The following is a 13,880-nucleotide window of genomic DNA, read 5'->3' as shown; positions in this document are numbered from 1 at the left end:
CATAGTCAATGAAACAGAAGTAGGTGTTTTTCTGGAATTCCCTTTTTCTATGATCCAATGGATATTGGCAATTTGATCTCTGGTTCCTCTGCCTTTTCTAAATCCAGTTTGTACATCTGGGAGTTCTTGGTTCATGTACTATTGAAGCCTAGCTTGGAAGATTTTGAGCATTACCTTGCTAGCATGTGAAATGAGTGCAGTTGTGTGGCAGTTTGAACATTCTTTGGCATTGCCCTTCTTTGGAACTGGAATAAAAACTGACCTTTTCCAGTCCTGTGGCCACTGCTGAATTTTCCCAATTTGCTGGCATATTGAGTGAAGCACTTTCACAGCATCAACTTTTTAGGATTTGAAATAGCTCAGCTGGAATTCCATTACCTCTACTAGCTTTTTCGTATGGCACTTCCAAAGGCCTTTGACTTCACATTTCAGGATGTCTGACTCTAGGTGAGTGATCACATCATCCTGGTTATCTGAGTCATTAAGACACTGTTTTGTATAGTTCTTCTGTGTATTCTTTCCATCTCTTCTTAATATCTTCTGCTTCTGTTAGGTCCATACCATTTCTGTCCTTTATTGTACCCATCTCTGCATGAAATGTTCCCTTGGTATCTAATTTTCTTGAGAGATCTCTAGTCTTTTTCATCACATCCTCCACTGTTTTTGAGAGCACCCTTAGGTTTGAACTTCTCCATGCTCTGTTACAAATGAGTTCAGTTTCTCTGGGAAGAGGCTAGGGAGCTATCTAAGACCTGTTTTTATCCTCAGGCAGCTCTGGAACTCTGGGGGTAGGGTCATGGCAGTCTTTTCTATGTATGTTACCCCTGCTCTGTAAGCTGACAGCACTCGGTGAAGTCAAGTGTGGGAGAGTGGGCAAGCAGCCTGAGATCCTCTCAGCTTGCTTTCCCCAGTGGTGGAGCCACTGTCTTACAAGCCAGAGTGGTCACGAGCCCAATATTCTCAGAGGCTTTTTTTGTCCAAGATAGAGCCATGGATTGGGGGCTGGGCAGAAGGGAGTAGCCACCTCTTGACTGCAGTGGCCTGTGACTTAGCAGCAGGTACCAGGGAGCAGAATGAGATAAGCTGAAGTCCTTCTACTCCTCAGAAGAAAGCCCTCCAACTAGGAGCTGGAGAAGGAGGAAACTGTGCCCTTGACTATGGCAGTCTGGAGAGGAGTCCTTGCTTCACATGTAGGGAGGGATGACGAGGAACAGGTCTTAGTTTAAATATTAGAGATTTCCCCTGTCTTACCAAATGTATTCTTGAATAGATGCTTTTCGTTTAGTCTTGAGACTGTCACCAGAGCCTTTCATTGGTTGGTTTTATTTATTTATTTTTTGAAAATCATTTTCACCAGTTTCATTGTCAGCAGAACTCCTTATGCTTTCTTGTCAGAAATCAATCTCTGGAATGGTTTTTGTAATTTGCTTATTTTAAATTGAGGTATAATTGACATATAACATATTATTAGTTTGAGGTGTATAACATAATGATTGATATATGCATGTATTATGAAATGACCCCCAATAAGTTTAATTAACATCCATTACCACACAAAGAGGAGAGTGAAAAAGTGGCCTTAAAGCTCAACATTCAGAAAACTAAGATCATGGCATCTGGTTCCATCACTTCATGGGAAATAGATGGGGAAACAGGGGAAACAGTGTCAGACTTTATTTTTCTGGGCTTCAAAATCACTGCAGATGGTAATTGCAGCCATGAAATGAAAAGACGCTTACTCCTTGGAAGGAAAGTTATGACCAACCTAGATAGCATATTCAAAAGCAGAGACATTACTTTGCCAACAAAGGTCCGTCTAGTCAAGGCTATGGTTTTTCCAGTGGTCATGTTTGAATGTGAGAGTTGGACTATAAAGAAAGCTGAGTGCTGAAGAATTGATGCTTTTGAACTGTGGTGTTGGAGAAGACTCTTGAGAGTCCCTTGGACTGCAAGGAGATCCAACCAGTCCATCCTAAAGATCGGCCCTAGGTGTTCATTGGAAGGACTGATGTTGAAGCTGAAACTCCAATACTTTGGCCACCTGATGTGAAGAGCTGCCTCATTTGAAAAGACCCTGATGCTGGGAAAGATTGAGGGCAGGAGGAGAAGGGGACGACAGAGGATGAGATGGCTGGATGGCATCACCGACTTGATGGACATGTGTTTGGATGGACTCTGGGAGTTGGTGATGGACAGGGAGGCCTGGCATGCTGCGGTTCATGGGGTCACACAGAGTTGGACACGACTGAGCGACTGAACTGAACTAACTGAACTGAACTACACAATTGGCTTCCCAGGTGGCTCAGTGGTAAAGAGTCTGCCTGCCAGTATAGGAGACACAGAAGATGCAGGTTCCATCCCTGGGTTGGGAAAATCCCCTGGAGGAGAAAATAGCAACTGACTCTAGTATTGTTGCCTGAAAAATTCCGTACAGAGAGGAGCCTGGTTGGCTACAATCCATGTGGTTGCAAAATGTTGGACATAACTGAGCAGTTGAGCACACCACACAGTTTGTTTTGTTTTGATTTGGTGATGTTAGGGCCAAAATCTTGGCTTTCTCTGCCCTCTGAAGCCGAATAAAAAAATACGAAGACAGAGTTTGGAGGAATTAGAAAGGTGGCTTTAATCCTCAGCCAGCAGAGGGTGGAGGAGCCTGATAGGCTGCAGTCCATAGGGTCGCTAAGAGTCAGACACGACTGAGTGGTTCACTTTCACTTTTCACTTTGATGCATTGGAGAAGGAAGTGGCAACCCACTCCAGTGTTCTTACCTGGAGAATCCCAGGGATGGGGGAGCCTGATGGGCTGCCGTCTATTGGGTCGCACAGTCGGATACTACTGAAGCGACTTAGCAGCAGCAGCAGAGGGCGACACAACAGCCTCATGCCTCAAGAACTGAGCTTCCACTTCTATGAGGAGTCTACGAGCTTATATAAGATGAGGGCTTGCAGTCAGGAGTCAATGATGAGGAACAAAGGTGTAAGGATCTTGTATTCTTCCTCTTGCATTGTTTCTAAAAACAATGATAGGGTGGCATCAAGTAACCCAGTAATTGAATCTGGCAGTTTGGTAGCCCTGTGGCCTTCTTTTTGTAGTGCAAAAAGAGAAAAACTATGAGGGGTGGTCTATGAAGCGAGTGCTATAAAGGTGAGCACCAGATTCAGGATGTAATTCACAGAGAGTCAAAGGATAATAGGTGTAAAAATGTAGCTCATGTCGAGTTAGGGGGCAAAAAAGCAATCTTAGTTACAGACTAGAGATTAGGATTGATGCTTTTGAATTGCGGTGCTGGAGAAGACTCTTGAGAGTCCCTTGGACAGCAAGGAGATCAAACCAATCAATCCTAAAGGAAATCAACCCTGAATATTCGTTGGAAGGACTGATGTGAAAACTCCAGTCCTTTGGCCACCTGATGCGAAGAGTAGACATTGGTAAAGACCTTGATGCTGGGAAAGATTGAGGGCAAAAGAAGAAGGGGCTGACAGAGGATGAGATGGTTGTATGGCATCACTGACTCAATGGACATGAGTTTGAGCAAACTCCAGGAAATAGTGAAGTACAGGGAAGCCTGGCATGCTGCAGTCCACGGGGTTGCAAATAGTCAGACACGACTGAGTGACTGAACAACAACAGATTAGGAACAGTTAAAGTAAAAAGTAGGAATGATCAGGCCTGCTGACTGTTCTCTTTATCTTCTTTGTTCTCAGGAAAGGGAAAGAAAAAACTTAATTCCTCCTTTTTCTATTTACTGCAACAATGAGAGGAATGGTTTTAAAAGCATGGGAGTTATCTTCTTTATGTACCTTAAGCATTGTTGTAATTCATTAATGAGATAATTCTAGAAATCATTTTTCCCCTACAGCTTTATAGTTTATGATTTATTATAATCAGAATTTGTTTATACAGTAGTAATACTTTTTTTTCTATTGAATCCTTGCTATGCATTAGGCAATTCACAATTTTCCCATAATTAATCTTCACAACAATCCTAGAAGGTATATATACTAATATTATCTTTATTTTATGAATGGAAAGCTGAGTCATAAAGATCATTAAGTAATTTGACTAATTATGCCTAGATGTTATTATTTTAATTTCTTTGTTGGATATAAGTATTTTATAATTATTTAAGGCTATTAAATAAATATATTTGTTTGCTACCTCATATCTTAACCTAAATCACCATCCAAAAAAGTAATACAAATTTTAGTTGTCTATTGAAATACATTCTATTCCATGAATTATTTCAGTGAAGTTTAGTGGGGAAAAAGTGTTACCAAAATTTTCCTTCCTTAGTTAACAGCTGTTAGGACTTAAATTTGTTGTTAGCATGAGAGATTTCTTTTAAATGGACATCTGAAATTTGTTAAGTCAATGTAACAGTAACATTTAAAGAAATTTGAAAAATGTATGAAAAATATAACATCACCACCCTAATATTTTAATTTTATTTTTATATATTGTTTTCAAATTCTTGTCCACATGTGTATTTTATGTGGGTTCAATAAGAGCATATTCTTTACTTTTGACAAAGTGAGCTATTTAAATACTTTAAAATAAGTTTAAAAATAAAAGGTTCAAAAAGAAAATGTTCTTGCTTTTTGTAATCTTAAGAGGTTAGAAAAATCTTTGATAGAGTAGAGAATATATAAAAGCTACATTAACTTTTATTTTTGTCTTCTAATCCTTTTATCCCAAGTATTTGCATAGAACACAGATTGTCTGAAAGTTAAGATCAATGGCTAATTTGTTTTGAAAGCTCTCATATGATGTAATCATAGACAAAAATCATTTTTTATTAACAACTTGTTCAATAGTTTTTGTAGTATTTTAATTATATTCCTGAATCAAAGAAATTTGGAAAGATAGTTTGAGGGATAAAAGTTAAAAGAGTATTATTCATCAATATGAAAGAAAGCTTCTTTAGTCAAGACTCAGTAAACGTGTATAACTGCTGCCCTCTTGGGTTGATATAAAGCACATTATTAAAAAATAATTTGTATTGAGATTTATCTTTCTTCTTTCAAAGGTGTTAAAATCATCACACAACAAGTTCAACCAAGTAAAATCTTACCCAAACCAGTGACAGCAACTCTGCCTACCAGTAGCAATTCCCCTATTATGGTGGTTAGCAGTAATGGTGCAATTATGACAACTAAACTGGTAACCACTCCTACTGGTAAGTTATCTTGAGCATCAGTCCATTCATTCATCATACTCACTGAGTAATTTCTCTGACCCAGTAATTTGCTTGATATTGGGAATATAGAAATTCAGGAGACAATTCTTCAAAGAGGCCTCTCTTGACTCTTCCCTCCTCCCAACTCGAATTAGCTCTCTGCTGTTGTCATGGTCCTCTTCTTTTCCTTTGTAACACATACTACAGTTTCTAATTACTTAGGTATTTTTTTGTCAATTGTTTGATGTTAATTACTTTATTAGCTCATGAGCTCCATGAGGATAAAGGATCGTGTCTATGTTATTCACCTTATGTATGTAGAGCTGATCTGTAAGTAGGTGTTCAGTCAGGATTTGTTGAGTGAATGAAAACACAGTCCCAGCCCAAGAGAATCTCACCCTGATGAGGCTGAGAATCTTTGTTACATTATTGTATGGTAAGTGTTAGTCTGACTAAGAGAAGCATTGGATGCCATTTTACCCAGTTATGAGAGTATCCAGACTGTGGCCCAAGGAAGTGAAATAGTACCATCCTTTGTGACTTTGACCAGTTTAATTCCTCTCAGTCTTTTCTGTTGTCTATTTCTATGTGATCTTAATACCTTTACTAAATCTGGTATGTTAAGTCCCCAGGAGAGTGCTTTACTAGCCATCACTATAATAGCCATTACTATAAATTAATGTTAGAATTAGTATTATCCATTGGTGTTATTTTAAATTGGTGTAACTCTTACCAGACTCTTTGAAGAGGGCCAAATTTAGATGATGAGATGAGATTGTTGGCTGCATCACTGACTCAATGGACGTGAGTTTGTGCAAATTCCAGGAGATAGTGAAGGACAGGGAAACCTGGCATATTGTAGTGCATGGGGTCGCAAAGAGTCGGACATGACTTAACAACCGAACAACAACAATTTAGATGATAGAATCTAAAGAGTGTAAAGTGATTCCTTTCTCAAGTTTATAAGCTATCACCTATTGGCCATTATGTAAAAGTGTGTATAAACATATACCCTTAGTCTCCCTTAAGCTTTAATGTCTCCATTTTCAGAAACAAAACAGAGACTGACAGGACTGGAATTTGAATCCAGGTCTGTTTGACTCCCAAAACTTTTTTTAAAAAGGTTGTGATAAAATATAGATAATATGAAATTTATCATTTTCACCATTTTTAAGTGTACAGTTCATTGGCATTAAGTACATTAACGTTGTTTTGCAGCCATTAAAACCATCTAGCTCCAAAACATTTTTGTCTTCCCAAACTGAAACTGCCCATTAAACAATAACTGTCCATTCCCACCTTCTTCCAATCCCTGACAACTGCCATTCTGCAATACTTAATCTTCTTGCAAAGCCTATGCTTTAAAAACAGTTTTTCTTTTATTGAATCTATCATTCTTCACCCAAAACTTTTCTCCATTTTGTACAAAGATGTGATTCCTCATGTTAGGGAAAGGTAGTGAAAAATAATGTATCCTTATGTATCTATGTTAGAATAAATGTTTCTGCAAATTTTAAAACAAAAGCTAAAGTTGAAATATTTTCCACTTATAATTAATTCAAGCTATGTATCTTCATAGCATATTTATTTTGTACTAGATTTATTTTTCTGATTTAGATGTATGTTTGTAATCAGTTTAATTCTACTTAATGTTCCTCTGCTTCTTCCTTTTTTTGGGTAGTGATTGCATTATAAAATGGTAAATACTAACTGGATAAAACCAATTTTAGGGGGGTTTTGAAAATGATTATTACAGCGACTTCTGAACCTAATTATGAAAAAAATGTTTTCAGTTGAAGAAAGTGTTGCCTGAATTATCTTCTTTCTCCTCAAAACTAACTGTTCTTAGGAACAGTTTTAGAAACTTAGGAATAGTGTTTCTGAGTTACCAGATGTGTGAGATGCTACAATAGGCTAATCTGGTTAATTTTTAGTTCCTGTTTGGGGGAAGGAAAAAGTCCTAAAAATAGTGGGGACGAGTGTAAAATCTTTTTGAGAGATATGAAGAAAAATATTCTAACAGGTTGGTTAAAGTTGAGGAAATATGTAAATAGTGAATTTTCTCAGTAAAAAAATATTCCTGGCAACTCTTGGCAGCTACAACTTTAATCTCTAGTAAAATGATGGAATAACTCTCTAATGATGGAAATATATTTAGAGGGTAGCAGAATACAAAACAGTAAAAGTTTATAAAATTTTAGGCAAACAATATACTGCCTTATTTGCTGAGTGCTGACATTGGATTTGGCACTGAGAGCATAAAACAGATGCGGAGACCTTGAAATCTATAACAGAAATATCTAAAATGCTCTGGCAGGAAAGATGATTAAATTTAAGTTTCTTTTGGCACCAAGCTAGTGGAAGAAGGGTAGTGGAAGAAAGGAACAGAGTTAGTTATGCTTTTCTTGGGGTTAGTAATTTGATGCAACACATCACAAAATTTTATGTGTAAAGTTAATTCAAATTGAGTTGGCTGTAGTTCTTGCTATGTGCATTGAAAACTGGCTGTAAATTGTTACTTAATGGCTTGACACCTTGAAATTCCATTTTCAAGTTAAAGCAATGTAGATTACATTGAATTACAGTTAAACTGTATAAATTGTCATTCTTCTAAAAGTGATGACAAGTTTTTTTCTTGGCTTTTCCCTTTTTATAGGCACACAGGCAACCTATACTCGGCCAACAGTGAGCCCATCTATAGGTCGGATGGCTGCAACCCCTGGAGCTGCAACCTACGTGAAAACTACCAGTGGTAGCATTATTACAGTAGTACCCAAATCATTAGCTACCTTGGGGGGCAAGATAATTAGCAGTAATATAGTTTCTGGTAGGTATATCTGAAATATGTTAAAGGTATAGGTGACCAATAAGAGGAAAAAACATTTCACTGTCAAAGGATACTGTTTGATCTCAGTTTTCTGCTTAGAAATCTATAACTTTGTTTTTAGCCCTTATGTCTAGTGATTAAATATAGTTTTTTAGTTCCAGTATAAAATCTTTACATGTTAAGCTTTTGAGAGTTTTAAAATAGAGAGAACATTTAGTTGCTTTTAATCAGAATGGGAGGATTATAGTTTACATTTGCATAGAGATGTTTCATTTATAAAATATTGTCCCATCTATCAATTCATTTCTACCTCAAAACTCTGAAATAGTTGGTATCATCTCCAGTTTATAGGTATAGATGTGTTGTACATTTCAAGAGATGAATGTGACCTGTCCAAAGCCACATAAACTAGACAGTGAAAGAACTAGTATTTATTTGTCTAAATATGTTTGTGGGATCATAATCTCAATTACTAACTAGTATTTATTTGTCTACTTATGTTTGCAGGATCATAATCTCATAGTTTCAATTACTAATGTCACTTTAGCTTATAAAAAATAAAAATACTTGAATATTTTTATTTGCTTTTCACCATTTATAATGGCTTTTTACTTTTTAAAAATATTTAACTCAGATAATGAAAGCTAATATTTATTGGTATTTTAGAACCTTACCTGGTTTTTAATGGCTCATTTATTCCTGCAATATTTGAGTTGTGTACCCTGAAGTGGAATGTTAACATGGTATCTATTTCCACTGAATATTGTTTTTTAATTAAAATGATGTGAATAATCTCTGACCAGGCAAACCCTGGTCTTTTACTGTCTACCATTTTTGAAGACTAGCTGTATTTTGTATGCCCCCAGTGAATTGTTCTGACATTTTAAAGTGAAGGAATTGAAGTTCCTGGCAGTAATATGATGTTGCTGATAACTCAAGGAGTGAAAAAAAACAAGGCAGGTCGTGGTATTGGCATAAAGCTCTATATTTAAAGCTGCTAACTTTGGCTCTACTCTTTAAGTGTAAGTGAGAAACTTTGATGTTTGCCAAACTAAGGAGGGTGAAACCAGTAGGGAAAGAATCATCATACTCCAGCTTTTAAGAGGATATTTTAAATAACACAGTTAAAACTAGATTGTAATTTATTACCTGACAATATCTTTAAATAGTATAGAGCACACACTTAAAACTTTATTTTTCAAGAAGTAATCATGTTTTTTTATTAGTGTATAACTTTTCATGACCATAGGGTATTTCTTTATTTAGGTGTAAGTTCTTAATACCATATAGCTTGAAGGAATGTCATGAAGCCTCTTGTTTTCAAACCTTATTTATGATTTAGCTGCTTTGTGTGAGGTTAGAGCAATATACACAAGCACATTTTCCTAGAAGCAAAGAGGCAGTGAGGTATATACCCTACACTTGTAACCATACCTTTGTTCTAAAATATAAAGTAACTGGTGGTTAGTTGCTATTTCAAGTGTATAGATATATAGAGGAAGAGCTCTTAAACTTTTTCAGCACGGTAGGGTATAATGGACTCACAGCTGAAATAGCTTTATTCATTGCGTGGGGCTCGTTTTGCCTCTACCTCTGCTTCACTATTTGACACTTTCATTCTAAAGAACTTCTCTCATTTCTGAGTACTTTAAACTAATCCTTATGTTACGTGTCAGTGTTTCTTATTATATTCTCGTTCCATGATACTGGGGTTATTGGTCAGTTTTTAAATTTTCAATCCCTGTCTTTTCACAGTAAACCAATAAGCCAGGTTGAATGAATTTAGACAGTTTTCTGCCTTCATCTATGATCAGATGCTGGATGCTAGAGTCAATGCCCTCACCACCCCCACAACAAAAAAGAAATGCTTTTCTTAAAATACACTCATACATCTGGCTTTGAGAATAGAAGGCTTTTTAAAAAAAAATAATACTTTTATGTTTATTGTGGGGAATTTAGAAAATACAGAAAGGTATACAAAGAAAACTAAAAACCTATAATTTTTGCCATCTAGGGAAATAATCTGTGTATGTTTCTGTTTATTCCTTTTTCTATTTAGATTTCTATATAAATGTTTTTGTGCATATATGTATATTTTAAAAATTAAATATAGATCTATATAATCAGTTTTAATCTTTTTTCATATAATAATGTCATTTTCTCATTCCATTAAATGTATTTTGATACCTCACACCCCAGATTAATGACTATACAATATTCTCTCCTATAATGCACCATAATTTAACTGTTTATTCATTGCTGAATGTTTTAGGTTACTTAACAATTTTTTTCTCATTGATAATCCTATGAAGAATATTATTATACATAAATTATTATATGAAATTCTTATTTCCTTTGTATAATGTCCTGGAAGGCAAATTCATGCTTCCAAAGTAGTTTCCAGAAAGATCAAGTTTTTATTTTTATTAGAATAAGCAGTTAAGTTTGAAGGCATGACTGTTTTTGCAGTTATTCATTTATGCAGTCAAATATTTACTTATATGTGTGTGTATATATAGAATTATCAGATAAGTAAGTCTGTTGGTGAGCTTTGTTGAAAGTTGGTTGAAAAATCGTGTCTGTTTTATGCAGAAGATGGATTCTTTAGAGGTAAACTCATTACCTTGAATCTAAGGACTTTATGAGAACCTGTGACAATGGCAGGACTTGATTTTGATTCCCCTTATCTTTAGTACAATGTCCAGGCAAGGGGCTAGTGTTTGTCTGTATTTGTTCATTCGTTACATTCATTTGTTCATTCATTACATTTATTTGTTCATTCTTTGAGCAGAGTAACATATAAAAAATTACCCCCAAAACCAAAATTGCCAGAGTGATTTAAGAATCAGTGAATAATAAAGTCTAGGCCAATTAATTTGTGTTCTTTACGCCTACGTTCCATAATGCTCAAAGTTTTACAGGCATCTTATTTTTGAATAGGAATCTCTGGAATGCGTCAGTGTCATAGCCTTGATCCAAATGTGATTCACAGTTTCTTGCACCTATTGTATTTTGACTCTTTATAAGTAAGGACTGTATGTCTAGGTGAGTTCTCTAATATGCTATGAGCTAGATGTGGGGTTGGGTGCTGTGATACACAGTGATGTACATAAGGGATATTCTGTGCCCTACAGAACGCTAAACAAGTGAACTTCATACATTGTCTTGTAACATGAGAACTGTAGGCTGAATACTATGAAAGTATAGAGGAAGACTTTTTTTTAAATGAGTAATACTTCTTACTTCAATATAATAGATATCACCTGAGATACAAAAATATACTATTAGAATTTTAAATTTTTATAATTTGATAGTTCTAGTTATAAATCGTATTCTATCTTAATATAATACTGTACTTGCTTTTCCTTATGTTATGCCTTTTTCTTCAGTTTTCTAACACACCGCCTCCCATTTTGTTAAGCTAGTGAACTTGGTTTGCAGCTGTCTCACAAATTGACACACCTGTAATAGAAAGGATTTGATATTTTCATAGTTATAAAGATAATTCATTTGTTAAGTAAGTTTTGTCAAAAATGTGACCCTTATACTTTGCTATAAAGTTAAAGCTTGGTTTACATTTCCTTGAGCTAGTATTTAATGCTTACTTTCTAAAAACATTTTTTTATTAACCAAATATTTGATGAGGGAGCATTGTCAGAGAAGGCATCATAGTCAATCACATGAGGAATTGGAGTTAATAAGAGTTAAAGTTGATATAAGTAAATAATAGGCAGCTTGGTTTTTGTGGCTTTTAACAGCTTACTATTCACAGACCACAGATAAAGGAAAAAATATTTGTGAAACTGGCCCATGGACAAAAGTGCTTTTTTATGTAACCTGAGCATGTTACCTCAGACTGATAGAGGCATTAGATGATGGCAAGTGTATTATATTGTAACAAGATTGCCAAAAATTGACACATAACTAGAACATTCTTATTCTTATCAATCTTATTTCTGAAACTATAGTAGAGAATGCTAAGGTTTCCCAGTAGAAAATAATAAAATTTTAATTTTTCTTCTCAAGAGTATATTAATCATGTATTTAATGTGTATCCATTCTGTGCTTAGTCATTTGATAAATGATATGCAAGCCTGTAGAGGAAAACTATGACTTGCCTGTTTGCATAGCCAGAGGAAATTATAGGTATAAAGGGTGAATTGGGTCTAGTAGCTCAAGGACTGATGTGGAAATCAGCACACTGAAGAAGAGATATATATTGGGTAATCCTGAAAATTAAAGTCTGATGGAACCTGGAGGGCTAAGCTGAAGAGTTTGGTCTTTGTGTGGTAGATAGTAGGAAGCCATAATAAAAGAAAATACTCGTTAAACTATAGAGATTATGGTGTACATTGTGCAGTGGGAACAAATAAGATCAAATTATAAAGGATTTTGAAACCCAAGAAGGGAAGTTGAAACAAAATACAGTGAGGATTTGGAAGGTTTTTGACCAGTTTCACATGTTGTTGGTTCGTGGCATGATGAAATGAGGTGGTTTTTTTTTTTTTTTTTTTTTTTAAGAATGTTTGCTATGGCAGGATACATCAGAGCTGTTTGCATGACAGAGAAGCTTGAAATAGGGAGAAGATACCGGAAAGCAAGAGAGATGTGGGCCTGTCTGTTGAGCTGACATTGATAACATTTTGAAAGAAGACATTTGTTATGACAAATTTAGTTCATTTGTATACTCACTGAATGATAACTTGAGTAATTGCAATACGGTGTGTGCTAAACACTGAGGAGTCAGTGGTATAAAAAAATATGGTTGGAGCTAAGGGGCTATTATTTTGTTAGAGGATGCAGAGTGAAGACAAGGCAAGAATCAAAGATTTGCTCCAGGATTTCCAATTTGAACAATTAGAAGAATATAGGGTATGAATATGATAGGAAGATAAATTTGATAGAAGAGAAACATATTGTGGAAGGATGTGCGGGAGAGGGTAAGATACTAATATGTTTGGATTGGTAGACATAGATCTATTATATAGAACTTAATGATTGAAAATATAAATTTATATATTTAAGTATATAAATTAGGGTTTCATCCTCAGACTTTTCAGAGTGTTGAAAATTATAAGAGTACATGTTTCATCTGACTTGGTCTGGGACTAGTGTTTATTTTCTTTTTTGTTCTCATAAAAATAAATGACATTTCTTTTTCATAAATTTTCTCTACAATTTAGTGTTATATGAGAATTTTTATATACATTTATCCTTTTTTATATTCTTTTTTTGAAGTGTTTTCCTGTCATACTAGTCACACAGGTAACACTGTTGAGTTTGGGAGAAATGTTTGTCATGAAATAGTCTAATTTGTTCCAGTTAACTAGTCAGAAGAAGAATATCGATAGGGAAGCAGATGGTGATATATTTAGATTCTGAGTTTGTTATGTAGGTCTTCAGATTCCAAAAAGATGAATGCTGTAAGAATCGATTCTTAATATTCTTTCATTCTAGGACAACTTGTAATTTATTATTCCAAGGCCTTCATTTTCATCCTCATGACAGCTTTGACATCATCTGGGGTAACACTGACTACATGTATTTAATTGTGTACAACATAAATAGAAATAACCAAATATCACTAGTCCTTAATTAACTCAGGCCTCCTTTTCTCCCCCCTTCTCTAAGGAACGACTACCAAAATCACTACAATCCCCATGACTTCCAAGCCCAATGTGATTGTTGTGCAAAAGACTACAGGAAAAGGAACGACCATTCAAGGCCTCCCGGGCAAAAACGTTGTCACAACGTTGCTAAATGCCGGAGTAAGTAAGAGCTTGAACTACAGACTGAGCAGTCCACTAAGGATTTTAAAGACCAGCTATATAAATATTTGTCTAAGGACTTGAGAACCCACAATGGATAGAATGGCT

General features: G+C 35.4%; 1 protein-coding gene across 16 annotated transcripts in view; it reads left to right on the top strand.

The window, feature by feature from the left end:
* Positions 1-13,880, top strand: part of EMSY (EMSY transcriptional repressor, BRCA2 interacting) — an 81,517-nt gene that overhangs the window by 38,490 nt on the left and 29,147 nt on the right. For 14 of the 16 annotated variants that reach the window (XM_006041059.3, XM_006041058.3, XM_006041063.3 and 11 more), the window contains 3 exons: positions 5,028-5,177; positions 7,834-8,004; positions 13,636-13,772. In XM_006041059.3, the coding sequence (XP_006041121.1) occupies positions 5,028-5,177; positions 7,834-8,004; positions 13,636-13,772 (458 nt within the window). The remainder of the gene's footprint in view (positions 1-5,027; positions 5,178-7,833; positions 8,005-13,635; positions 13,773-13,880) is intronic. The other 2 variants (XM_025266377.2, XM_025266380.2) reach the window with 2 other exon arrangements.

Source organism: Bubalus bubalis, chromosome 16 (assembly GCF_019923935.1).
Source record: "Bubalus bubalis isolate 160015118507 breed Murrah chromosome 16, NDDB_SH_1, whole genome shotgun sequence".
Taxonomy (NCBI): Eukaryota; Metazoa; Chordata; class Mammalia; order Artiodactyla; family Bovidae; genus Bubalus; species Bubalus bubalis.
Note: the sequence above shows the minus strand (reverse complement) of the source record. Positions and strands in the feature narration are given on the sequence as shown.